Raw genomic sequence first — 27,299 nt, forward strand, 5'->3', positions numbered from 1 at the left:
CCCATTATTCCCATCAGCCAGTATAACCGATGAAGCAATGAGTGGTGAAATGCCTTCAAGACAATGACACAAAATTACACAAGGGGTGAGACCATAAAAAGATCATGCTCGTATAGTTTTAACTTCATGCTTGTAAACAATAAAGTCTGTGTGCATGTGTGATTATAGCAACTGCCCTTGTAGATCTCAGCTCAGTTAAATTACAAATTAACAAAATGTTTTATTATAGCTTTGGTAATGCTTTGCAGTGGAACAAATACACTTTAATTTGAAATAGTGTATAGGTTTACTTCAAACTTTTAGAATTTGGACATTGATATCATCATCTGTAGCTGCTCACTGAGAGAGGCATTATTTTTGTATATTCTTTTTGTGGGCATTTTTGCCTTTAATAGACAGGGCAGCTGTAGACAGGAAAGGGGGGAAAGAAAGGGGAAGACATGCAGCAAATGGCCGCAGGTCGGACTTGAAACCTCATGCTGCTGCGTCAAGGACTGAGCCTCTGCATATGGAATCCCCCTCAACCAGCTGAGCTACCCAGGCGCCCTGAGAGGCATTATTTTTAATGGCATATCAACTTTTGCTTTACAATAACTTAGACCTCACTAATTTCAGAGAATTCTAATCCAATATTTAATACAATAACTTTTTTGTTATCTCAATATTTGTAATGAGATTGCATTGCTAAAATTGCTGTTAATGCTCTTCACCTTTGTAAGAGGCATTTTTGTTTATGGTATTGCAAAGGGCACCAATAATGGTGGGGTGAATGGAAATTTCTGGAAATACGGATTCTTACAACTCAATAACATGATGAATTTGTCAGCAATGGATCATCATTCCATTGTATTCTTTTAGATTTCACGTGTCTCTGCTCTTTAAAGTGAAGTGAAGAAATGGCAAAAATTGGGCCAAATGGGCTGGTGTTTCATAATATTGCAGCAACAAGGGGCGTTTCTTTTCCAGTAAAACGTCGTCTGTTATTGCAAAAAGCAAGCCAAAAAAAGCAGAAAACAAAACAGGGATTGTTAATAAGCAGTTACTTCATGCTGCTCTTATCTGTTTACTTTTACAGAAACACAAACAGCAGTGAAAGAGGGGACAGAGGGTCAGTACTTGAACCAGAAGAGAGGAAAGAACCGAGGAGCGTCCGACTTTTCTACAAAGGATGGAACACGTGCTTACTCTGTTTCTGCTGTCTCCATTTGTTTTTTGTTTTTTTACCATTGTGACATCTGAACAAGACAATGGTAATTATTATTTCTTCCTTTTTCTTCCTCCCTTTGGGATTTAGCAAGATGTCTTTTGTGGCTGGATAACGTAAATCTTAAATATTTTTTTCAAGCAATTTGAGACATTTGAGTCTACACATCATTTTCTATTTGTCCTTGCAGTATGTTTTAGGCCTGAGATGGCTGCCAACATTGAGTCAGATGGGCTCCAGAGGTACTTTGGCCCCGGTGAGGAGTTAGTGCTGTCCTGTAAACAGGGATACACCCCCGTGTCGGGCCCTCGGAAGATTGTCTGCGCTGCCAGTGGAAAATGGACGACAACTAAATTCATGTGCAGACGTGGGTCTCCATTATTCTAGGGAGAATTTAGGCTCTTGTGACAGGTCGCCTTGTACTGCAAACGTAATCTTGAAAACAAACATTACTTAAGGAAACTTTTACTTTTTATATTACAGTACATGTCATAGCTGTATAGGAAAGTGTAATTTTACCTGCAATCATTCATTGATTATTCCTGATATCCTTGATAATTTTCCAATCTTACTATAAATGAAGACTTATTTTTGATGTGGCATAGACAAATGCAATGCTTTTGTAGATTCTGAAAAGAATATTTATTAAACATGTCCAGTAAAGCAATGTGAACCATTTCCAACAGATTTTGATTACTATACTTTAATTCATAATATTATTTGTACTATGAATAGATATATAAGCACATGTTGCTTATCTTACAAATATTCTGTATGTTTCTCTGTTATGCTGCATATAAATATATGTATCCAGGATTAAAGAGTAAGTTATTAGTAATATGTTTATTGGCCAAATAAATAAAAGCGAAGATGTGATTACGGCAGGTACAGCAAACATCTTTCTGTTTTCATTATAAATAACAGAACAACTAAATAGCAAAAGCTTTCATTTACACATGTTCTCTGTACTGTATTCTCCACTACAGCAAAAAGGTGTCCCTATCCTGAGCCAGTGCCTAACGGAGAGCTGTACTATGAGGATGTAGTTTTCCAGAGTACGATCAACTACACTTGTGATTATGGGTAAAGCAAGAACATCTTGTTGAAATTCATTGTTTGACATGTGTAATTTGCTCTCTCTGACCCTTGCTGTCCCTAATACACTGGGGGATTTTTGAAAATGCAAATGATGAACCTCTGATCAGGCAAACAGTTCAATCTGGCAGACAGTAAAGCATGTTAAGTAAAATGTAGGCTACTAGCATCATCCTGTTAGTGGATATGAAAGTTCTGAAAACAAAATCATAATCTTCATTAACAGTTAAGTCCATAACATATCAGCAGGGCAAACAGTGGCATGTGCCAAGTAAGGATCTTCTGCCATTTAAAGTGCAAGCCTTTTAATACATTTTATTTAATATCTATGTAATCTGTTTTACCAACGGTGGCAAGTGTACACATAGTGTAATTACAATCAACTGCCAATACCTTTGAGTTCTCATGTTCCCACTTTTGCATTTATGCAGTTTGACTATTTAAGCATCAGCATACACAAAAAACAGAGCTATCTCCTGAAAACACGTTTTAGGTGCTTTCTATGTGTAGGTAAGGTGACCAATAAACCAAATTATTTTGTATTTTGTGATTTGACCATTATTTTAAGATTCCTCTTATCCATCAATACTTGGCTTCAAATGCCTTTAATATTATTTAGATCAACCATAATGTGTAATGTCTATGTATTGCAATCCAAGCACAAACTGACTGAATGATATGGCTCTGCACAGGTACACCTTGACTGGAGACAGCACTGCTGTGTGCCTTGCCAATGGAACATGGAGCACATCAGTACCGGAGTGCATTCGTATGTAATTACCTATATCCTTCCACAAGACCAGAAAATAAACATACAGTTGCTCTTTACTTAATTTTCTGTGGTCTTTTTTTTCAAATTATATCCATCAACTTGATATTAGGCCTGTGAAAACACATTTGTGTTTGTTATCTAGAAATGTACCACAACTAAGCTATCACTCAATATTCCCAGCAGCTGTAAAGGCAAAATAATACACACATACTAACAGACAATAGACACAAACTGACACATACAGTACAAGCAATAATTGTGTATATAAATTGGCATGTCTCTTCTCTCGTAGCTGTGTCCTGTGGTCTCGCTCCAATTCCACAGTTTGGGATGATAATTTACGACAAGACGATTAGAGGGAATACCATTTCTTACGGTGTCGGAGGGACGTACAGGTGTCTGCCTCCATACGTAGTTATTGGCAACGCAAGAGCAGAGTGCACTGTCAGTGGCAACTGGACCAAGACACCTGAATGTCGAGGTATAAAGAAAAAGAAACTGTCTGCAAAACAGTTTGGGAGGATATGGGGGGTTTTCTCAACACTATTGGAAAGTAAAACACTCCAGTTAGAAGGGCATAATTAAAAAACAGTGGGAGCTGAAAAGAACAACACGCCAATAACAAAATTTGATGAAATTGTACCACATTCGGTATTTACCATCTCCAACTTGCAACGCCAACTGGCAACAGTTTGTAAAGAAAATATGAAACCATATAGTGACAGACAATATGATGTCTAGCTATTTTCATTAGTAGAGTCTCTTTAATGAATGGACTAAATTGTTCCCTTTACAGCGGTGACCTGCCCTCCACCGGAGAACATTGACAAAGGCTACATGTCAAGCAACGACCAGAAAGACTATGACTACATGGAAACGATCAAATATGGCTGCAATGGAGACTATGTACTTGAAGGAAGCTTCCAGATTGTTTGTCAGCAAAATGGGAATTGGTCTGAGAAGCCATCCTGCAAAGGTAGGGCCACAACCAATATTACAGTTGTTTTACATTACACATTTTGGTGATAGCTGTCTTTCTTGGGCCATCCTGTGGGGCAAGGACTTGAAACCTACTTGTAGCGGTTTTGAGAGTTTAGCTTTATAGAAAAGTGTGGCATAAGAAAGTTTGTTCATGTGTTTCCTAGTTTGGATTTATGTATTTCTGTTCCCACTGGACATTTGTTGGTGAAATGCTTATTTGAAGACCTCTGCATTTAAATGAAACTGTCAGATGCCAACTAATATAAACTTCTCCAAATTCCCTCAACTGTTATATGGGAACAACAGGTTTCACATTTAAATGTCAGCCCCTACTAATGTTTTTAAATATTACTTCTTAAATGACAAGATCATTTTGATAGGTGAATATAATGCAGCTAACCCCTCTCAATTTCCTGTGTAGCGACAAAAAAACAGTACAACCACCGCTATACAGTATATATCCAGTATAATATTTTTCTTCTCCCTGTGACTTACAGCTCCTTGCAGTGTTGGCATACATAAAGCAAGGATATTATACAAAGGACAAAAAATCTGGATCGAAGACCTACGTCCTAACAGAGTCTTACACAAAGAAATTGTCTCAGTCTACTGCATGAACAAGGCCAGGAACTGTGGTTATGCAGTTCAAACCCAGTGCACGGATGGAAAACTCAAAATCCCTGAATGCTTTGAGGGTAAGGAATATTTCATGACGAGCACAATGTGTCACAAAAAGGAGCCCAATAGCCAGAACACTAGATAGGCCTTCTTTTATTCTATTTCATTTAATTCATTGTTTTTGTATATTTGTCATTTTACTATCACTCACAGCAGCGCCAGCTTTGAAGTGTCAGCTGTAAAAATTAAAGTTATTAATTGCTTATTCTCAACTGTCAAATTTTAATGAATTTAAAGGGACTGTTTAAAAAAAAAAACTCTATATAACATAATATAATAATATATCCACTATCAGAACAGCTGGAGTATATATGATCCAGGTGTTTAATTTTCCTTTGGGTTCAAAAGTATTTGCCCTCGATAGCTCATATTTCCTTCAATTTGTTTCAGAAATGACAGTAGTTACTCTAGCATAAGTCAAGCACTGTTAACACAGTTTCAGTTGTTTTTAGCAACAACAACAAAAATGTCAATGCAGTTGACCACAGTTTAATCACGGCTGTAGCTCCCTCCAGATAACAGACACAGACACAAGGCGTTCTTGTCTACGGGCATTTATTAGTTGAATCATGTCATCATCGATGCCATCAAAATATGCCGTGAGAACTAAATAAAACATAGAAATCACATAAGTTACAGAAATAAGAATATTCTCACAGAGAATAGCACATGGATAATAAACAACACAACGTTAGATTGACGGTTAATAAAACGCCAAACAGTTATGCGTTTACATTGATAATTACACATTAAAAGAACTATGCATACCTCGGCCGCGTTAACTCCAGGGGAGTGAAAAAACAGGTTACAAGGCAACTTCTCTCCCGTGTGTCTCTCGGTGAACTTACAAATACAAATAACATTACCAATTAACTTAACGAGCCGCAGTTGGATCGGCATGTGCTGCATGCTCCGATGCATGTGTACCGTCAATAAACGTCTGAACCAACCGAACCTCAGAACAATAGTTCCGCTATATAAGCCTACATAAACAGGTCAGCTTGTACACATATTTCAAAGAAAAAGAAATTCAGAGAAATAAATATATTTATTTATTTATTTATTAATCAAATTAAAACTTTGATTTTGAAATTCCTTTGAGACTTAAATTATGCCACTGTCTTTGCTGGCAGCTACAATGGATGCTTTTTGGGTCAATATTCTCTAGATCTGTTCCTTAGATTTTAAAAGAGAAACACTTATTAAGGATATGTTCCTTTATTATATTATGTGTAAGCATTCTAACCTGTTCTCTGTATCTGTGTGTATGTGTGTCTCTCTCTCTCTCTCTTTTCTAGAGCCCAGCTCTCTGGATTATAAAGTTAATTCAAGTTTACTTCCATCAGAAATCACACAGTGCTGAAACAGCTGGAGACCCCTTCTCTGATTATTATTACTGCTGCAATATGGATTATGAGTTTGTGTGTTCTGGTTGTCATTGTGGTTTTCTTATCTCTGTTCAGTCTTCTTGAAAGTATTCTTTAAATAAATAACCACTAGATTTGTAGGAACCAAAAGCTATATTGCGTAAATGTTTTTCTTTGTGTCCTCCTTGGTTACTAGCAACTGTGTGTGTGTGTGTGTGTGGAGGGGGGGGGGCATGATCACAGCCTCATTTGGATGCAATGACAGTGTTGTTGTCATTACTTAGAATTCCTCATGGGTGCCTTCGGTGATGGTTCACCACCCCCACCCCTCCATGCAGTTGCTAGTAACACTGTTCAAGAGAAGTAAGGCGACATCCGTGTCTGACCTCACTCCCTTTTCTGTTTTCAGCGCTCTCCAAATATCCGTGTTTGTCTTTGCAGTCGGTCACTTTCTTTTTGCGATTTTAGACCAAAAAAGATCTGCTGAACGTGTAGATCTTTTCTCAGCAGTACAAATACTGACTGTAACATTTCGTGGTTTTCAGCCATGCCTTCACCTGTTGCAGCAGTCCTATTCGTCTCCAAAGCTGAACGTTGCTGTTGTCCTTTCTCAGCGGTAACGTAAAACACATCACGCGAGCTTCTGAACGCAAAGTCGCCGGACTACACCATTTTGTAAACATAGCCATACTGAGACACACAGAGAGAGTTTTGTGGAGCTGATAGGCCTAATTAGCTTTGTATCAACTCATTTGGCAATGGCTTGAATGTAATGGATGTTCATTTATATAAAATAGTTGCACACTATAGCTTTAAAGCACATTATAGTTGTGTACTCGCTGTTAATAACATGTATAACAGGAATAAAAAACAGTCGACAAAACATGTTGAGCAAACAAATCCCTTTAATGATTAGGCTATGTATCTATAGCCATACTTGTGTTTCATACAGAAATGGATGCATGTTGTAAACTGTGCAAAGCACAGTGCATGAGAGAACAAGAAAGGCAGGCAACTAGCAACTGTGGTTACAACAATAAAAGAAATATGTGATCAATTCTACACAGTGAGTATTTTATTTCAAATAATCTGTTACATCTACCCTGTGTTCATTATTCCTGTCAACTCATACTATAAGCTTAATAGGCATAATTATCTATTTCCATTAAAAGTTTGCAGTTTATACAAATGCACTAGTTGGATATATCTCTCTGATGACACCCTTAACTTGACATTATTACAGTGGATGAATGATTTCTAAAAATGGAAAATCTAAGCTATCACCAATACAGTAAACATTGTCTGTTAAGCGGTGAATTAGTTGTTGGTTTCACATCAAAGTATTTCTCTACAACATTAAATATTCCAGCACAATGAACTGTTCATACAGTCTGGTGCAGGACGAGGATTGCATGTTTGTATATTCATTGAGATTTACATGAGCCTAGTCTTTTTATTGTATTATTTTTATTGTACTTTTTATGAGATTTGTGAAAAATAATGCAAAAGCTGTGATGCTATGGAAGTGAAAACTGTTGTCAGGGTTAGGCCCATGGCATGGGCCACTATATTTGCCTATAACATTGCTAATGATTCTTTGGGCAGAGATAGGATTTAAACTCAACAAAACATAATTTAAATCTCATAAAAAAATATACCAAAAACGGCTTGCTCTTCACAAATTCCATTGAAACAACTCAGTCTAATAAAGCAGCTGTTGGTCAGCAACACAGTTTATTCATGTATCTGTACCATTGATGGCTGTTTGCCTCCACCTAGTGGCCAACTCAGATTCATTGACTCATTTTCACAACTTTGTGTCGCCTGTTTGTCTGACAGAAAACATAATTTTCTAATATATCTGAATCAGTAAAAAATGCCAACCAATTTTCTAGGGGAAACGCTGTGATACACTGGTGAACTCCATGCCTTTTATACAAGCGTTAATTGATATGTCCTGAGATTTTGACAAAGAAATAAAAAATTTCCCTTTGCTTCAGCATGAATTGCATTCTGGGCGATGTAGTTGCGAAGGATGACATGAGGGTTGGTGCTATTCATCTTATAGCCTAATACATCCATGCTGTTCATCCATAAAATATATTTTTTATTGGGATGTGTTCATCACAGGAAGCATCTTCTTTTTGATGAGAGACAAGTCACATTCCCTGGATAAACGCCTTCTGATATTTAAGAGCAAGATAAATAAAAAATAAAAAAACAACAACAAGCAAGAAAATGTTTTATCCTAAAGCGAAAACATCTCGCCCCAGAAAGATAACCTAAAAGAGAGAGAGAGACGGCCATGGTTTCGCTGCACTGCACAGGAACTCTGATGCTAGATCTAGCTGTAAACTGGTAGCCTACTGAAAACATGTTGAATCTTGTGAATCTTGTCTTCTTACAAAATAAATATGACATGCAATGTTTTGTGGCAGCCAGGTATTAAGTAAATAATTCCATTTAAAATGAATTTAAAAATAATACCATGGATGTATCATGTATGTATATATCTATGGGATGTATTAAGAGAACCAGTACGAGCCAATCACAGCACGGGACTTGCTGGGGGGGGCGGGCAACGCTTCCGGTGGCCTCTGACGTTCAATCGTCTATTCTCGCGAGATCCAACGAGTTCCACTTTCTTCTCATCCAGCATGGCCGCGCTGTATGAGGGATACACGTTGTGCGGACTTGCTCCAGCTCAAAATCTGTTAAGTTCAGGCATTCAGGGTGTCGAAGCGGAGAGAGACAGCGACCATGTTGTTGTCACGGACTCAACCAGATCCGTCACGCTGTACAAGGTAACGTTTAACGTCTGTTTTGAGAAGGCTCTCCTAACCTGGGCCAGCTGATCAGTGCGACCTGTTTAACTCGTGTTGGCATCCTCGGCTGTTCTTAGCAACTGTGGCAGAAAGCACCAAAACAGTCAAGGCAAGACAAGACAGATACCTCCGTTAGCTGTGATAGTACCTTGACTCCTTTTGCGTGAAAATCGGTCGTTTTTTAGTAAACAATATGCCAGTCTACAAAACGGGAAAATGTTAGCTAACGGTAGCTGTATCCAGCGCAAGACACAGGCAGCTTGCTAACTAATGATGACTTTGAATTGCTAGGCACAGTGTGCATATTAATCTAACGTACAGCTACATATACCACTTAATAGTTCACCAAGCAGTTCCTTTTCAGTTAATGTAATCTTTCAGAATTTCCCTGACTTGCTTGTTTCATGATCGTAAACTATGGCTTAGCTAGTCACACAGTTGTACTGTTTTATTTATATGTATGTGTGTGTGTATGTGTGTATGTGTGTGTGTGTGTGTGTGTGTGTGTGTGTGTGTGTGTGTGTGTGGTGTGTGTGTCTGACAGGTTTCAGACCAGAAGCCGTTGAGCAGCTGGACGGTGAAACAAGGACAGACTCTGACCTGTTCAGCAGTCTACAACTCCCAGACCAAGGAATATGTGGCAGTCTCAGACGGCAAGGTAGACTTTTATTCATTGTTGTTGTGGCAAGGTGGTGTTGTGCTTGCCTAGATCACCATCTGAACAGAGCCCCACTCACTTGCTGTCAGATTTGAAATTTGACCAAAATAAAACCAATCAATTCTTACCTTAAGTATACTAACTAGACTAAAGTAGTTGTTTTCATTTCCTATACAATAAAAGAAAGTAGTGAACTCCAACACACTTACCAGTATTAAGTTCATTGAAAAAAAACAAAAACCTTTTTTTCAGTCAACTTGTACTAGCTGTGTTTCTGAATTGTTTCTGCATCACTTCCTTTTCCCGCCCACTTGTCTACCAGGTGTACATTAGACAATGTTAAATTGGCTTTGTCCATATGATTAGTTATTCACGACACAATGTTACCCGCTTTTAAATCTTTGACCTCGCAGATTTATGTTGTCCTTGTAAAATAAACCTGTTATTCACTTTGTCTGACCTTCCAGAAATACCTGACTGACACTCCCAAAATTATGACTGTTTGTTTGTGTTTTTTTAAGGTGATCAGAATTTGGAAGGAAGAAGAAATACTCTTAGATAAGGCCTTCAAAGCAACCGTAAGTGAACTTGTTTGTACGATGTGTTGTCCGATCACGTCTAAAGGCAAAAGGCTGTTGTTATAGAGAGAGATGAGACGTGTCATACAATTGGTGGAAGTGGTTTATTCACACTGTTAATAAGCACTCTGTATCAGCTCCAATTGTACATTGTGCATAAGATAGGTTACTGAAACTACAAAGAAGTTTATTTTCTTTCTTTGCACTGCTGAAATCTTTAACATGGTACATTATTATATGTGGTTACTTAACATACTGTATGAGATGGAGCATTTTGCTTTCAATCTGCTCAAAAGATATTTGATGAGGTGACTTCTGTTCACCTGGATGTTGGTGTAATCGTTTGTTTCTGTTCCACTCAATTGGGTGACAGGACTGAACACCTCCTCATTCCTGCGTCCTGTGTGTATATTCTCTCCAGGTGTCATCAGATGTCTGGAGGGTCCACTGTGTAGCTGGAGGGGAGCCTGTGGTCTTGTTCCAGAGAGGAGCTGTCAGGCTCCTGGACTCTCTCCTTTCTGCTCCCCAGCAGCCCATAGAGGAAGTCCTAGCTCAAGAAGAAGTCATTAGGTCAGTATCACTATGCCAAACAGCCCCTTTTAAATCCCTTGTTTTATAATCCGGATCGAGAACGAGGTTCAGAATCTGCCCAAAGAGATGTTTAAATTTAAGCAATTTATATAGACAATTGCGTTTCAAATCATTACATAACAGGGTTTCTAGTGCTGTGCTGTGTCTCACCTGTTGTCTCTTGTGGCATGTTGATGATTGCTCTTTTTGTCTTTAGGTGGAGCACCAACATAGTGACTGAGTCACAGCAGGTTGTCATCTTCACAACTGAACAGGTAACGTCTTTTTAATTGTTTGGCTTTTGACAAAATACACATAAAGCTTACACCTCAATTCACTGAATTCTGTTTCAAGCACACTTATCACAAAGCTATGCTGTAAAGGAAAGTAATTTGAGGGCATGCTTATGTGCCTGCTTGTGAATGACCTGTTTTTTTATGACCCATTTTACCAATAACTCATTTTGTCTGTCCTCTGTTTTCTCTATGGACCTGTGCATCAACTCTTGGTTATTGGTATTTCTAAAGGCCTGTTTGCCTTGGCTGTCAATGTCTTCCCACAGAAAGGAGATCATTTCCTCTATCTGCAGAGACTGAATCCCAACACCCTACAGAGGTACCGGCTGGAGAGAGAGGAGCCTGGTCTTTCCCCGCTCAGCTTCTCTGCCTCCTGCAAGGACAAACACATCCGCCTGCTTTATCTCTGTAAGCCTGCATTTCCTGTTAAAATATTCTTAGTGTCAGTGTTTGACTGCACAGTCTAGGAATTAAAATGAGCTCAACGTAGTGGGTGGCATCAAAAAAATAATAGGTTTGCATTAAAAAAGGACATGTGTAAAAGGGTGCATTCCAAAGCCTGACCTGCAAAGTGCCTGTTTGTACTGTTTGGGTATGGTTTCCACACTGCGAGTTACTTTACAGATCCATGTACAACCAAAAACCACAGCAGTGGTGAGTTGTGGTTTTACTCACAGCACTTAATGTATACATGTACATTTATTTTTAGGTATATTTTAAGTTATGAATTGTGTTACACAACATGGGATGCTACATGCAAGATACACAGCATAGGTGTTATCAGGTCCCTCTAATCTCTTGCCTCAATAATCCTTTTTACCTTTTGTGCCTCATCATTTTCCTTCCACCCAGACCCTAACGGTCATTTGTACCAGAGTCTCGTCCCTGTGCGGGGCCTGGGGGCTGACGAGGGGGCCCAGGCCCTTCTAATGCCCCGCAGCCTGCTGCTGGCTCTTCCTATCGGAGAGGGCCTGCTGGAGGCTGCATCGGCTCAGGTCCTGGATGATGCCCATGTAGCTGTTGTGGGGGTTCCACACCCCTCTGCCGGAGCTGGGAAAGGTAAATGCGCTATAAATAATAAACCCCATGTTAAACTACACTGCCTCAAATGAAGACCACAAGTGCTCTACTCAGACAGATTTTCAGATGTAATTAGCCTGAGCATTTACTAAAATTACCATTTTTAAGCATGACGGATCTTATCTGACTAGATCTTAATCTAGTCAGTCTGGGATGTACTACACAGCTTTTACTAAACTATTCTAGAGAGTCAGCAGGCACAACACCAGAGCTGTGTCCTACAAGTATTTTTGTTGAAATTCATAGGTTTTGAATTATTCAAACATAAATTAATACAAGGCTAATATTTCTATTAAATTGCATTCATTTTGACACGTGGGCCTTCTTTTCGGAATAAATGCACTAGAACGATGACCTGAAGCTATGTGACTCCACTATCTGATGCAAGTCTGTGTGGTTCTTGAATGGCTTCTTTGATTTTTTTCAGACTTCCTCTGCATCTGGAATACCAATTTCCAGACGCTTCAGGCAGGAAAAGAGATGGCGGGCAAAATCTACGGCCAGGTGGGGATGGTTTGCTATTTTAAATGCAAATAACCCACCAAACACATTGTAATCTAATCTTTCCGTTGTATGATCAGTGGATGAAACAATATACTGTTCACGATTTTTAGCCATGCTAACAGCAGGGCCCTAGAGCTCATACGGGACAATTACCAGAGGGTATATGAGCTTTGATGAGTATGTATGGACCACCTACTCAAGCTTCCCTCACTCTTATTATTACTGCAGGCCAAGGTTCCCTGTCCTTCCAGCTGCTGGGTGCTGATTGAGGACTGTATGACTTTGGTAGAGCATTGTGTCTGCTCTCCACCATGACAGGGTTCACTGTCCCTCTTCACAACTTAATGGCAGTTTACAATCTTAATATTGACGCATAAATAGACAAGTTGTGCCAGTCTGTATTATCACTGTTAAACTATGTTAACTTTTACAGTTAAGTCCTGTTTGTATTCACTTATTTTTCTCTTTGATTTAGCTATGGCGTTATTCGAACAAGTTATTCATTCCACATGGGAAAACCCTCTCTGTTATTCCATATGAGTGGCCCAAATCCTCCTTGGCGTCCGCCCTGGGAAAACTAAGGCAGGCCAAGACTGAAGGTGAGCTTAAACAAATTGGTACTGCTCCTGTAGTGCATAAAACAAAAAATTTGATCCCAGAGAACCTAAATAAATAATACTCCAATAACATGTAGTCGGTTGTTGGTAGTGGGCTGCTCTTAATAATGCCGCAATACTGATTCGACATTGGAAATTTTCTATGTTTACTCAGTACAGTGTCTTTTTCTAACTGCTACAGAGTCCAAAGCTCCCACTTCTGTACCCTCTTGGAATAATATTCTGCATGAAGAGAAAGCTCATCCTTCGAGAACAGTGGAGACCAGGAAGACGGTATGTTGAATATGTTTTTGAGGCAAAATAAGGGGACTTGCATAAATGGAAAAGAGGCTGCGGCCTGAATTACTGGTGCATCAATCCAACACACTGTTGCCTTGAAAACTGGCTTATGGCGTTTTTCCATTACATGGTACCTGCTCGACTCGCCTCAACTCTACTCGCCTTTTGGGTTTTTCATTACAAAAAAAAGTCTCTGGTACCTGCTAACAGGTAAATTTTTTAGTATCACCTCCGTCGAGGTTCCAAGCGAGCTGAGGCAATACCAAAAGGTGACGTGAAAACTTGCAGACTACTGATAGGTCAGAGAGAATCGTCACTAATCACTGCGCCATCATTGCTAGCGACAGACGAGGGTGTCCTGAACAAATAGTTTAGCCAGTGGTGCTTTTGAAACAAAACTTTTCTTCTGGCTGTGGCAACAGCCACATGCCGAGAGTCAAAAACAACACACGTTCAACGTTCTGTGTGTGTGTGTGTCGCGTTAGGTCACGGCGGTTTCCTGCGGCGTCGCTATGTCGACCAGCCACGCTCGCCTCAGGCATGAGGCAGTACTAAATCTGCAATGGAAGAAGGAAGACGGGGCACCGCAGTAGAGTAGAGTAGAGTAGAGCTGGTACTAGCAGTGGGTAAGCGCCTTTTAAAGTGTTACCCAGACAACCGCTAAGTAGCACTAGCTCCATATGGAATTGTGATGTACGGTAGTTGTTGCCTGAAATGGCTGTGCATTATTCACAAAATGTACAATATTATGTATTGTGGCAAGGGGAAAATGTGTAATACTAAAAGGCTAGTGTATAGAGCTGGGCAATATATCGATATTATATCCATATCGTGATATGAGACTAGATATCGTCTTAGATTTTGGATATCGTAATATGGCATAAGTGTTGTCTTTACTGGTTTTAAAGGCTGCATTACAGTAAAGTAATGTCATTTTATGAACTTACCAGACTGTTCTAGCTGTTCTATTATTTGCCTTTGCCCACTTAGTCATTAGATCCACATTACTGGTGATTATTTATGAAAAATCTCATTGTGTAAATATTTTGTGAAAGCACCAATAGTCAACACTACAATATCGCTGCGGTATCGATATCTAGGTATTTGGTCAAAAATATCGTGATATTTGATTTTCTCCATATCGCCCAGCCCTACTAGTGTATTGCATTGTTTATTTGTAGATGTATCTATAAAGGTAACATAAATTAGTATGTAAAAAGGTCTTTCTCATCAAACAATTCATCCCAACTTATGAATTGCTAGAGTAAACATGCACCCAGGCTAGAACCATAACACAAGTGGCTTTTGGTGGAATATGTAGCTGTAGTGGCATGTGACATAATTTTTGCAAATCAGTAATTCACTAAAGTGTATTAAAGTTGTGTGTGTGTGTTGTAGTGCCACCTGAAGAGCAATGGTCCAGTAATGTTCCTGTCAGTGGTAGGGCTTTGACTTTTGCCCAAAAATCATATTCGAAGTTCGTTTGTATATTAATATTCGAATATATTCGAATATTTATTAATAATATTTTGACCATTAAATGCCTTCAGTTTAAAAAAAGAAATTAAGTCAGACCTTGGATTAAACACAAACAGTGTGCTTTCGACAGGAAGTTCGGAGCTTTCACCGTAGCCTACGTAAGTGGTCTGATGTTTATACTCGTGTGCTGGTGTGTGCGTCGAGCCAGTGTGTGTGGGCGGTGTTGCCAACTTAGCGACTTTTTTTTTTCACAAATGTGGCGACTTTCTGTAGAAAAGACAGCGACTTTCTGTAAAATAAAAAAAGAGTCTCCAGTATTGTCCAGCGAGCACGCAATGTATTTCTCTCCTGTGGCCGCCGAAACAGTCACCTTTCTTTTCTGTTGTGTGACTGAGGAGCAGCCCGCCCTCCCCTCTGTGCTCTCTCCTCATGTGCAGCAGCACTGAGCAGGCAGGTAGGAAGGGGAGAAGGGACAGGGTGCGGCGCCGGTGTAGGTAGGAGAGACAGCGGAACGCGACGGGAGAAAGACGCCGCTGGCCTGGCCCTGGGCAAGCCTGCCTTCTTTGAGAATTAGGGGGGAATGCAACGCTACCGAGCCACGGCCGAGAGACGTGCGTCGCCGCGACGTGTAGTTACATTTTGAAATGCGTGAAAAAGCCTCGGAATCTGAACTGAAAACAACGTTTACAAGCAAACGCATTTACAAAAAATAATGCCCATAACAGGTTCGAATATTAAGGGCTGGCTAATATTCGTTCGAATATCATAATTTTTTTAAATATTCGAATGATATTCGATTAACGAAGTTCGGAGTCAAAGCCCTAGTCAGTGGTATCATCTATGGTGTGATTCTTCTCTCATTCCATACAGAGAACAAACCGTAAGAGCCAATCAGCACCTAGTTTAACAAATGACCACATTCTGGAGCTCATCAAGGTAAAAATGTGACTTTTCATGGCTCTCTGGCAAAATATGGAAACCATTGATTTAAAAGTAATTTTATAATTAAAAAAAACATTTTAATTTCCTAATGTAGACAGCACCAGTAGAAGAAGTCCAGAAAGAGGTAGAGGTGCTCCTCTCAAGGACGGACGTCCAGGGCCTGCAGCCCTCGGTGGGGCAGCTAGCATCAACCCTTGTGTCCCGGAGCCTGGACGATCCAGCCTTCTACACCCCCAGCAGCCTGGCACAGCTGGTGCACACTCGCTGCCTCTGCCACAGGTCAGTAAGGCATGGCAATGGAATTAAAGTTATGCTTTTTTTTTTTTTTTTTTTTTTTTTAGATAAGATAAAAGATAATGTTAATTCTCAAAATTATTTAATCAGTATTCAGTCTGCAGAATGTATTTCTGAAACTGCATTTGAATGCAAATGTCATAACTGAGTTGGTTTACATAATGAAGCAGAAAATCTGAATTAAATAACTCAAACTTCGTTCATAAATACTGGTAAAGTAATTCGACCAGTGTTATTTCTGATGAATTTGACCATTTGCCATCACGGTCTTGAACAGTGTGTGTCCTGACCTTGTGCTCCTGGCCCTGGAGAGGAAGGACTACTTTCTGTGTCAGCTCTGCTTGCAGTTCTTCCCTGACATCCCAGAAGCTGTCACCTGTGCCTGCCTTAAGGCCTTTATCAGGTAAAAACGATGGATGTCTCTGCCACGGGGTCCTTTTGATACTACCACTGGGGGGCACAAGAGTAATATATATTTGGGATTTAGCTTAGTAAGTTTAGTTTAATAATCGGATAATTAGCCTGACTCGGTGTAATGTAAAATTAAAAAAAATAAACCGTGTTCTACCTTTGTCTTGCAGTATGTCAGATGTTGATGCCGAAAAAGTGAGCGTGGAGCCTGACGGTTTCTCCTTCATGGAATCCCTAATGGCGAGAGAGCGTGGCCCGCATGGCTTGCAGAATGGTTTCAGCCCTGCCTCCATTGAAGTGGACCGTTCAGATGGCCTCGGTGTAGGTGGCACCAGAGCAGAAGACACTCCAACAGAACAGATCTGTCCAGTGGGATTACACAAGGCTGTTCTACTGTATCCTGCCAGTGCACACTCAGACACAATATTTTTAGCATTCTGTCACATTTTGTTGTCTGGTATCGTGCAGCTAAAAGTTAATTATCATGCAAATAAAATTTGACACATTTTTCATCTTGTATCAGAGCTCTATAACAGTTCTACAGCGTCATTGCAAACTATATGTGAGCAATGATTTGAATTTACTCTGTTTGAGATCTTAACTTAAGCTGCATAGAAATGAGATACTGCAGACGGCGTACAGCGACTCTTTCCTCCTCCCACACCTAAAAGATCTCTCCTCTCAACATGTTCTTGTGAGTAACCGCTTGTTAATTTCCCCCCCCCCGTCCTAAAGTAAAACGGGCAGCACTCATTCAGTTAACACATTTCATTGCACATTTTCGTAACACTAATTCTAAATGCTGGAGAAAAAAAACAAACCGTGTATACAATGTTCTTTCTCATCCAATCAGCTTTTCCTCCAGTACCTGCAGTTCCTTTACCTAAAATATTCCCAAGATGCTTTCCCACAGATGCATGGATTGAGATCACCAAGTCTGACTCAGGTCTGTTTCAGTGTCTAACTAGATAATTAGGGAGGTGCAGTTTGTGTCTGGTGACGGAAGTCAGACTCACATTTTGACCTGAACTGTTTGCAGTCTGAATGAAGTTCAGCCACTGTACATACAGTCAGCATAAAAGTTACAGCATAAAGTTTTCTTTTTTATAAACTTCTGATATGTAACAAAAATGTAAAAGCACTGGAATTATATAGAAACTCCCTGCGAAATGGTTGTAAAAGAAAAAGAAGTTTGAAAAGAATTTTTTTTTTTTTGCACTTGATTGTAGATCATGGATTGGGTGTGCTTGCTGTTGGATGCCCATTTCACAGTGCTGGTGATGACTCCAGAGGCCAAAGGCTTGCTGCTGAACCTCCACAGCTTTGTTAAGTCTCAGGTAACAAACAGTCCTTCCCCTTGGCTGCATGTTAAATATTCTGGAAAAAAATAGAAAACATCAACTGTTCAAGAGATTACATACAAAAAGTACAAATAGCTATTTGGCATGATTCTGTTATTATATGGTTTTGTGGTTTTATTATGGTTTATAATAGCCGGGATTGAACGTGGGGGTTGTGTATGCCTGCCATTAGGTTGTTGCCAGACTACAGCAGTTTTTTAGAGAAAAAAAAAAAGTTAAAAAAAACTTCTTGTGTCCTCAGGTGAGACTGGTTTCTGAGCTCGGAAAGATTGAGGGCAGCCTCCAAGAGCTCAATAAGATGAAGGTGAAGAAGGACGTCGGACAATACTCCATTGAAGTCATCGAACTGTTTTAGAATGTTTATACTTTTAATAAATCATTAAGCATATTGTCTCCTTCCAAAGTTTCACCTGTAGTGGTTTTAAGGTTGTACACTTGTCCCAAATGGTATAATATTAAGTGCTTTTTGGCACAAATGCTAGCCATCAGAGCTCAAGATATGAGTTTTACTGTATATGAATTCTTGATTTAATTTAGGCATTGAATAAGTAGATGCAGATGCCTTTTAACCATGTAAACATGTTCAAGATGATGAAAATTTGATCATTCAGATAATATGGTTTGCATGATAAATAAACTGTCTGCTCAATGCCAAATTAGTTCAAAATGGGTTTGTTAAATGCATGCAAAATCGTCTCCCTTTATACACAACTGTGAGAATGAATGGCTGTGACTTTGTACTGGGTGTTCCACAGGAAAGCTTATTTTGAATACAAATATCGAACTATGAGAAAAGCTAATCCATGTTTGACTATTTTTTTAATTTTTATTAAATGTTTCTATCAAATACCTGTGAATTAATTTGGGATGTATTCAAGTCAGTGATGTTTGTCATGGTTTTTTGCACGCTTTTACAAATTTGCATTAATATTATAATACTTTATTATAATTAGCCAGTGAAGTGCATTAAACATAGAATAGCAACTGTGGTTTGACTCTACTTGCTGTACAGGAACACATCTGCGGACTGATCTTACCAAACTCCTGGAACATGCTGCTGAGAGGGTTTTAAGGGGTGCGGTATGAAAAATAAAATGAAAAAATAAATGTAGGAGGGCACACTGAAAAACACTAAATATAATACATTAACAGTAACCAGTCCAACTCATTGCTCTAACTTTCATATTAACAGCAAGTAGGTTAGTGTTTAGGTCACAGGTTCTTCGCAAATATATTATTGAAAACACACAAAAAACGAACGTTGTCGGCAGGATTCGAACCTGCGCGGGGAGACCCCAATGGATTTCTAGTCCATCGCCTTAACCACTCGGCCACGACAACAGATAATATTAAGGGGTTGTGATAACTTTATAAAGACACATCTAAAATGATAAAGTTGGACAATTACAGTAACATTGATTTACGTAATTATCCTGCGATATTATCCATAGGAATGACAGATTGGCTAGTTAGGCCGGCTAAACAGGAGCTTGGGTTGTGTGCGGTCTATTGTTGAAGTAGCTAGCAAAATTTAAATGCAAAAGACGAATGTCAAAACAATAAACAGTTGCCGAACTCAATAAGTCAAACCCAGAGAGTTGCATATGATAAAGACACAAGTGGAGGGTGTCACGATCGCACCTCTATTGCTATTTAGTTAACGTTAAATGTTGCTGCTAGTGCTAGCCACATTGTCACACACTAGATTATAGAACAGATTCGATCAGCAGAGCCCAGCATCGGTCCGGTTAGATTTCAGTTACCTGAACTGGCTGAAGAGCGGTTCCTTGGGAATAAATAAAAAGTCATATAAAATGCATTTGATTAAGAAATTATTTACAGCTGTTTCACACATTGACGTAATATTAAACATGAATGTTGAATGTGTGCTGTTAACTTTTATGACGACTTATTTAGGTTCATGTAGAGCTGAATGTGCGGAGTATGTATGCAATCATCTTCTCTCCTGGCTTTGCTGTGACGACGATAGCGACATGGCCGAAAATGAACGATGGTGTTTCACAGATTACACTCGAGCCATCTGTGTTTAAAACCACCCACCAAACAGCCAGCGCGAATAAAGTACTGTTGGCGGAAAGCGTTTGCATGGATAACTCATTTTATGAACTAATCACGTCTATTGTAGAATAGTGAGTCACGTGACCTCGCATCGATTCAGGCCTGCTCGTGTCAAGTTAGTTGATCAAAACCGCATTTTCCGATATGTTATAGTGAACTAGTTCAAATGAAAGCGTTTAAAGTTTACATTTGGATTATATAAACGGCTGCATTGAAAATAAATAATTAATTTAATTTGGTTTTATATTTATGCTATGTTCTATACACCACTGTTACTGTATTTAATAAGTATTTGTTATTTTCGCGTTGTTTTTATTTTGAAGGAAAGGGCGCTATACTTCCGGTATAACCCCTGGTATCCGTGGTTAGCTTAACGCAGCTCTGGGGCCTGCTGTGTTTTCAACGGAGGGAGAGCTGAGAAGAAAAATGGCGTCTGCAGGCGACCCAGAGCGGGACACCGGCCATACAGTTTGAGCTTTCCGCGCTGAAATTGAGACCGGGGCTTGGTGGAGACTTATCGGGAACCGTCACCAGATCTGTTGGTTTCTTTCTCCCCCGCTTTTCTCCGGTGTGCGTGGCTTATTCGAGCATCGAGATTGAAGCGGAACAGAAGATACTCTCTCCCACAATGAGGGGGAGAAGAGGAAGGCCGCCCAAACAAGCAGCCGTGATGCGGGAAGGTTCACCCGGGCCAGTCCGCGGCTCTCGGGGCAGTAGGAGTAGAGGGATGCGTGGACGGGGACGAGGCAGAGGACGCGGTCGAGGACGGGGTGGAAGTGGCGGCGTTTGCGGCACTGGCTCTGCGGAGGTGGATACAGAAATCTCCGGCCGAGAGAACTTTCATTCGTCCCGGGGCCGAAGGAAAGTTGGAGCCTCCACCACGGCGGCGGCCGCGGCATTGCGGGGCAGAGGAGGCAGAGGGAGAGGCAGGGGGTCGAGAGGCAGCCGCGGCAGTAGAGGCGGAGTGAGGCGGCCTCAAACCAAGGTGGTCTACGACGACAACAGCGATGAGGAGGACGATAATTTAAGCTATAGGTCAGACGAAGATGAACTCCTGAACGACAACCCTTCGGATCTTGAAGAAGAGGAGGCCTTGGGAAACGACTCTGACTATCTGGAGGAACTACCAGATGATGATGATGCCAGCTACTGTACCGAGAGTAGTTTTAGGAGCCACAGCACGCTCGGTAGCACCCCAGGTACGTTCGTTTGCCAGTGCACGCACTTTAGCACAGAAGGTTTGCATTACTTAAAGTGCATTTTATTTTTTAGCTCAGTACAGAAAGCAAGCCGCATTGTTCAAAATGGAGCTTGCACTCAGAAACAGGCCTTTGTTTACCGTGTGCTCTGCTTGCCACTGGTTTGCAGATCTGCTGCACGCTTTAACCGGCTCTCGTGTTTTTGACTTTTTGTCGGATCAGCACATTTTTGTTGTCCTTTTTTATAATGAATAATTAATTCGTGTTTAGTTTTTTTTTTTTACCGGACTTTTTTTATACGCGCTGTGTTTTCATACGCACGGAGAAACTGGATGTATGGACTGTGACGTTATTTATCACTTTCCAGTCATGTCATTCATTCAACATTTCAACTTATGTAGGCACACTATAGCCTTCAGTAAGTGAAGTTGTTACTGTAGTCTACGCTCCATCAAAAAACCTAGTTTGTAAATATTGGTTCCCATTGGCCTCGGATTAACAGTTTTTCTAATGCCGTAGTACCGAAATGAAAGTAGGCCTATTACCAGTCAAATAAATTAGTAATTGTATTTTATTTACGCACAATCATTGGACGTTTGTACGTGTGTCCAATGAGATTTCAGATGACATATATTTTTGTTACATAATGCTGCTTAGTGAGTTTGACAGGACTTTGTTTTGAAGAGAGGCGCTCTTTTTTTCACTTGTTGCAAACACCAACTCGTTACAATATTACGTGGTGCCCCGTTACCATAGTAACCAAGTTGTTTATCCGTCTTATTAATACATCCATGTGTTTATCGGGTAAACATCGCGGCCCCTCTTATGGACGGTCATGTTAATAAAGTGATGTCTACAAAAATCAATTGACATCACACATCTGTTATGTAAAGCAATGCAGTAGATGCAGTGCGAGCCACTGGAAGTAATTCTACATGCATAAGATTAGAAAAATAGTGAGAGTGATCCAGACTTGGGTGTTTTGTGCACTTCCATATCTGCTCAACAGAAAAGCCTTAAGCTATCTCTGTGGCATCAGACATTGTCATTTCTTGTTGGGATGCATTTTTCTTTCTTTAAAACAAAAATGTTCTTCGTAAAGAAACATGTGAATGTAGATTGTATTTCTTGATTTGTTCACCCTACAACCCTTCACTACACCATGATCAGGCGTTATGCCATTTAAGTGGTTCAGGGATTACTTGCATACCTCTCAATTTCCAGTAGTCACTCTGGCTGCTTTTTATGAAGACATTTGAACATGGCAGCATTGTGCAGCCGAGTGTGAGGGGTCTTCCATAAGACCAATGGTCTCTAGACATTCCAGTGCTTTCACTGCTATGAACATACAGACTCATTTCCATGCTGTTTTCAGAATTATACCAAACCTAATGCAAATATATTTGCTTAACAGTTACTGACTTCCAGTCTATCAGCTGTTACTGCAGTGTCTACATTTAAGGGAAAACGTGGCAGACAGTGTGGATGAAGTGGTGTAATTTTATATGATTTTTGTTGATTTGGTTTCCTTATGAAAAGATAATGCTGCAACCTACACTCTACAATAATGCTGCAGTATCTTTAAGATTGAAAATAGCACATGGAAGGGCTAGAAGAACACACCAACCTACTATAAGGGTGTAGTCATTTATTATTATTGTCTTGGGACAAGAATGTGCTTGTTTACCTTTTTTTACAACATGACTTCTGTTCCTAAAATTTGGATTACTGGTGGTGGCGGCACTTTGCGATGCCTCTTGGGCAATCCACAAGTGCCACCAGGCAAACTGGAAGAGGGAGTTGACTCTGATTGTCCTGAGTCTGCCCACGTTTATCCTCCTGTACACATGCAGCGTAAAATCAGAAAGTGCAGTTCACCGAGTCATCAAGAATGCTAGTAAGTTCAGCCCTTAGGTTGCATTGAGAAATGGTGAACATAAGATACAGTATCCCAGTGGTAAACAGTGTACCTGACGACGAAAACGCACACATTTGGCATGTTTTGAATATTTAATGTTGATTCAAAGCAACAATGGTCCTTTTTAATCTTATATACACATTTTCTCTTCATTTTCTTGTTTTGTTTCGTATGCCACCCTTCTTATCACTCCTGGCTCTTTTCCTTTAACTTCTTGCAGGCCGGAGAAAGAGTCGGGCATTGCGACCGCAGTCTCCCATCCTTGAGGCAAAGGACATTCCCTCCCTGGAGCTTCCCAAGTCCTCTGAGGACCTCCAGGTTCCTACCTCACAGCTCCTTAATGTGTCTGCCGTCTACGAAGTCCTACGTAACTTTGGCTCGGTGCTGCGTCTCTCCCCGTTCCGCTTTGAGGATTTCTGTGCAGCGCTGGTCAGCCAGGAGCAGTGCACGCTGCTGGCAGAGACCCACATCTCCCTGCTCAAAGCTATTCTGAGAGAGGAGGATACTTCCAACACCACATTTGGTCCCACTGATGTGAAGGACTCTGTCAACTCCACTCTGTATTTTGTGGATGGTATGACCTGGCCGGAGGTGGTGCGGGCATACTGTGAGAGTGACCCGGAGTACCGGCACATTCTGCCTTTTCAGGAGTGTGAGGATTACCCGTTTGAACCGTTGGATAGCAAAATCAAAGTTCTCCAGTTTTTGGTGGACCAGTTCCTGGCGACCAACATTGCGCGCGAGGAGCTAATGTCGGAAGGTGTGGTTGCCTATGACGACCACTGCAGAGTATGCCATCGCCTTGGTGACCTGCTGTGCTGTGAGACATGTTCAGCCGTTTACCATCTGGAGTGTGTGAAGCCGCCTTTGCAGGAAGTGCCGGAGGACGAGTGGCAGTGTGAGGTGTGTGTGGCACACAAGGTACCCGGTGTGGCAGACTGCATCCCAGAAGTGCAGAGGAGCAGACCGTTTATTCGAGAGCTGCCAGTCGGCTATGACCGACACAATCGCAAATACTGGTTCCTGAACCGCCGCATTGTTGTGTAAGTTCACCATGTTTTATTTATTTGCCGAGATTGCTGCAAATAATTCAACGGTAGTAAGTGTGAGTCAAAGTACCTGAAATATGCAAACATTACTGAAGCACTCGGTGAGGACTGACTGTGTTAAACATGTTTTATTTATTCAAGCATCATGGTCTCTCGGATTGGAAAAAAAAATTCAAGTGTCCTCGACAAAATATTTATTACAGTACACAACCAACAAACAAACAACTCGCACATTAGCCCAAATTACTATGGTTTTATGTTGTCAAAGATTAGGAGTATTTGGTTTCGAGATCCATAAGCATGCTTTAAAGCAGTTTAATCAACTCTAAAGTAGAGTCTCCAAGTTGTCACATAATTCACAGAAAGTGTTCGTGAATGTCACGAACCATCGGCATGTACAATTATAAACAACACCATAAAGAAAATATGTAGTCAGTAACACTGTAATAACCTTTCTGCACATTCCTGTACTGTCATTTTTTTTATGATACAATATATACTGTCGCTGCTGTCTGTGCAGCACTTATCTAAAATTTGTTGATTTAGAAGACACAGGCTGAGCACATGTTCAACCCAGATTCGACCCCCCCCCCCACCCCTTCATTCATGGGAGTTTAATCCCTGAGGATCACAAAGACTCATGTTTGCACCTTTAGCTCAGACACATTATGGCTTAACCTCAGAATTGTTCATAACTGTTAATTACATTAAATAAAATTTCTTTCCCAAAAGAGTCATCTGGCGTTCAAAGCCAGCCTGAGCTCAACCCATGTAAGCAGAGGGGTCATGAGCAGGGCCTGAAGTTAACTTTTTTGACCACCAGCCACTGTTTTTTTCACTTTTTACCAGCCATTTTTTTGCCTCCTAAAGGTGAAAAACAGGACTTGTGTCTCTATGATCCCATCCTGTCCTATTCATGGTAGCCTACTCGTAGTAGGGGGCCCGCCTTGATAATCCTGCATAGGGATTCACATAGACAGTGAAAGTTGCAAAAAGTTTCCTTTTTTTTTGTATAGTTCTTTAAAATAAAAAGGAAACTTGTTTTGGGGCGAATAATAATTATTACTATTAATGAATTACTCTGGCTGAGTTTTCCTAGTAACATTACCAAAAAAGCTCAGGATGCTGCAAATGTTGGTATAATATGAAAATGGCTGTTGGATTTAAGACAAAAAAATAATAATTTATTGAATGAATCAAATATGAACATATCTGTCACTGTCAGTGGCTTATTGATCTTGACATAGTTAGTTAATTTCCTATCCTGGCCTGACACACACACACACACACACACACACACACACACACACACACACACACACACACACACACACACACACACACACACACACACACACACACACACACACACACTATCCTGGGCTGTGACACATTCATACAGTTTGATAAAGTACTTATTGGACTTTAACTTATCATTGCACTTACAATAACGTAGCTGTCCTCAATTTAGGTCATCATGTACATGTCATCTGCGGTTTTTCCTGCATCTTGTGTGCGTGTGCGTGCCAGTCGCAGGGAGAACGGAGCAGCAGACCCGCCCGACTTCATAGTGAAAAATCGTTACAGCGTACATTGATGTTAAAATGTATACAGCTTGACAGGACGGTCTGAAACGTTTTGCACGATCCTTCGCTGTACGTTTTGTAGGTAAATGTGAGATGCTCGAGTCACACACACGTCTCGTCTTCATAACAAAAACAAGGAAATTAGTTTGACCCGTTCTCACTCCCGCTTGTTCAGTGGCTGCACGTGGGACTGCTGGGATTGTCGCGAGTAATGAAAATGCAATAGGGGGCCCCGGCTGTCAATCAATGTCTTCCAGTGATGCGGGCCCCTGATTGGTCCGAGAAGCAACCACATACCCTGCTTTCCGATAGTTACGCGTCTGAATCACTTAATTCTCATTGGCTACCTGCCAATGTGGCAGGTAGATTGACAGTGTTACCCACCAATTGCAAAATTCACCCGCATTTGGCTGGTGGTCGGGTGTTAATTTCAGGCCCTGGTCATGAGTGACCTAGTCTCGCTTTGTCAGACCATCCACACGCTGCGGAGCGGAGGAGGGTCTGGCTAGTTCACATAGCATTCCGGGATGGGAGAAGAACGTGCTCTAGTTTATTGACATTTCTTCAAACAAATCGCAATTGTCATGGGCGGCGCTTATCTCCGCACGGAGCCGCTGTAAAATAGTCGTGTGAGCCCACAAACAGTTTGCTGAAGACAAGCAGACTAAGGACATGGATTACTGGAACCATGTCTTGTGGTCTGATGTGACCAAGATAAACGTATTTGGTTCAGATGGTGTCAAGCGTGTGTGGTGGCAACCAGGTGAGGAGTACAAAGACAAGTGCGTCTTGCCTACACTAAAGCATGGTGGTGGGAGTGTCATGGTCTGGGGCTGCCTGATTGCTGCCGGCACTGGGGAGCTACAGTTCATTGAGGGACCCATGAATGCCAACATGTACTGTGACAGAGCGTGATCCCCTCCCTTCGGAGACAGGGCCGCAGGGCAGTATTCCAACATGATAACGACCCCAAACACACCTTCAAGGTGACCACTGCCTTGATAAAGAAGCTGAGGGTAAAGGTGATGGACTGGCCAAGTATGTTTCCAGACCTAAACCCTATTGAGCATCTGTGGGGCATCGTCAAACGGAAGGTGGAGGAGCGCAAGGTCTCTAACATCCACCAGCTCGGTGATGTCGTCGTGGAGGAGTGGGAGAGGATTCCAGTGGCAACCTGTGTAGTAGGGCTGGGCAATATGGAGAAAATCAAATATCTCAATATTTTTGACCAAATACCTTGATCGATACCGCAACGATATTTTAGTGTTGACTATTGGTGCTTTAACAAAATATTTACACAATGAGATTTTTGATAAATAATCATCAGTAATGTGGATATAATGACTTAGTGGGTAAAGGCAAATAATGGAACAGTTACAACAGTCTGGTGTGTTCAGAAAATGACATCACTTTACTGTTATGCAGCCTTTAAAACCAGGAAAAGACAACACGATATCACGATATGCAAAATCTAAGA

General features: G+C 40.7%; 3 protein-coding genes and 1 non-coding gene across 10 annotated transcripts in view; 3 read left to right on the forward strand and 1 right to left on the reverse strand.

The window, feature by feature from the left end:
* The first annotated feature begins 1,051 nt into the window (after positions 1-1,051).
* On the forward strand, positions 1,052-7,159 carry LOC120567308 (beta-2-glycoprotein 1-like). The gene is made up of 8 exons (XM_039814254.1): positions 1,052-1,250; positions 1,395-1,571; positions 2,191-2,287; positions 2,992-3,068; positions 3,364-3,552; positions 3,868-4,047; positions 4,550-4,747; positions 6,029-7,159. The coding sequence occupies exons 1-8, from the start codon at positions 1,169-1,171 to the stop codon at positions 6,091-6,093; spliced, it is 1,065 nt and encodes a 354-aa protein (XP_039670188.1). The 5' UTR covers positions 1,052-1,168; the 3' UTR covers positions 6,094-7,159.
* A 1,570-nt stretch (positions 7,160-8,729) lies between these two features.
* On the forward strand, positions 8,730-18,840 carry nol11 (nucleolar protein 11). Its single transcript, XM_039818475.1, has 18 exons — positions 8,730-8,901; positions 9,467-9,580; positions 10,102-10,158; positions 10,580-10,728; positions 10,946-11,003; positions 11,291-11,432; positions 11,877-12,083; positions 12,532-12,608; positions 13,084-13,207; positions 13,407-13,498; positions 15,854-15,919; positions 16,020-16,204; positions 16,497-16,622; positions 16,801-17,025; positions 17,246-17,324; positions 17,484-17,576; positions 17,860-17,967; positions 18,233-18,840. The coding sequence occupies exons 1-18, from the start codon at positions 8,755-8,757 to the stop codon at positions 18,344-18,346; spliced, it is 2,163 nt and encodes a 720-aa protein (XP_039674409.1). The 5' UTR covers positions 8,730-8,754; the 3' UTR covers positions 18,347-18,840.
* A 410-nt stretch (positions 18,841-19,250) lies between these two features.
* trnas-aga lies at positions 19,251-19,332 on the reverse strand. The gene has a single exon. It is a non-coding gene; the product is annotated as a tRNA-Ser (tRNA).
* Positions 19,333-20,502: 1,170 nt separating this feature from the next.
* Positions 20,503-27,299, forward strand: part of LOC120569826 (nucleosome-remodeling factor subunit BPTF-like) — a 49,193-nt gene continuing 42,396 nt past the window's right edge. For all 7 annotated transcript variants that reach the window (XR_005641004.1, XM_039817984.1, XM_039818065.1 and 4 more), the window contains exons 1-2: positions 20,503-21,269; positions 23,408-24,230. Coding sequence is in view for 6 of the 7 variants with exons in the window: in XM_039817984.1 (XP_039673918.1) it covers positions 20,699-21,269; positions 23,408-24,230 (1,394 nt within the window). In the remaining variant the exon portion in view is untranslated. The remainder of the gene's footprint in view (positions 21,270-23,407; positions 24,231-27,299) is intronic.

The sequence above is a fragment of the Perca fluviatilis genome, chromosome 1 (genome assembly GCF_010015445.1).
Source record: "Perca fluviatilis chromosome 1, GENO_Pfluv_1.0, whole genome shotgun sequence".
Taxonomy (NCBI): Eukaryota; Metazoa; Chordata; class Actinopteri; order Perciformes; family Percidae; genus Perca; species Perca fluviatilis.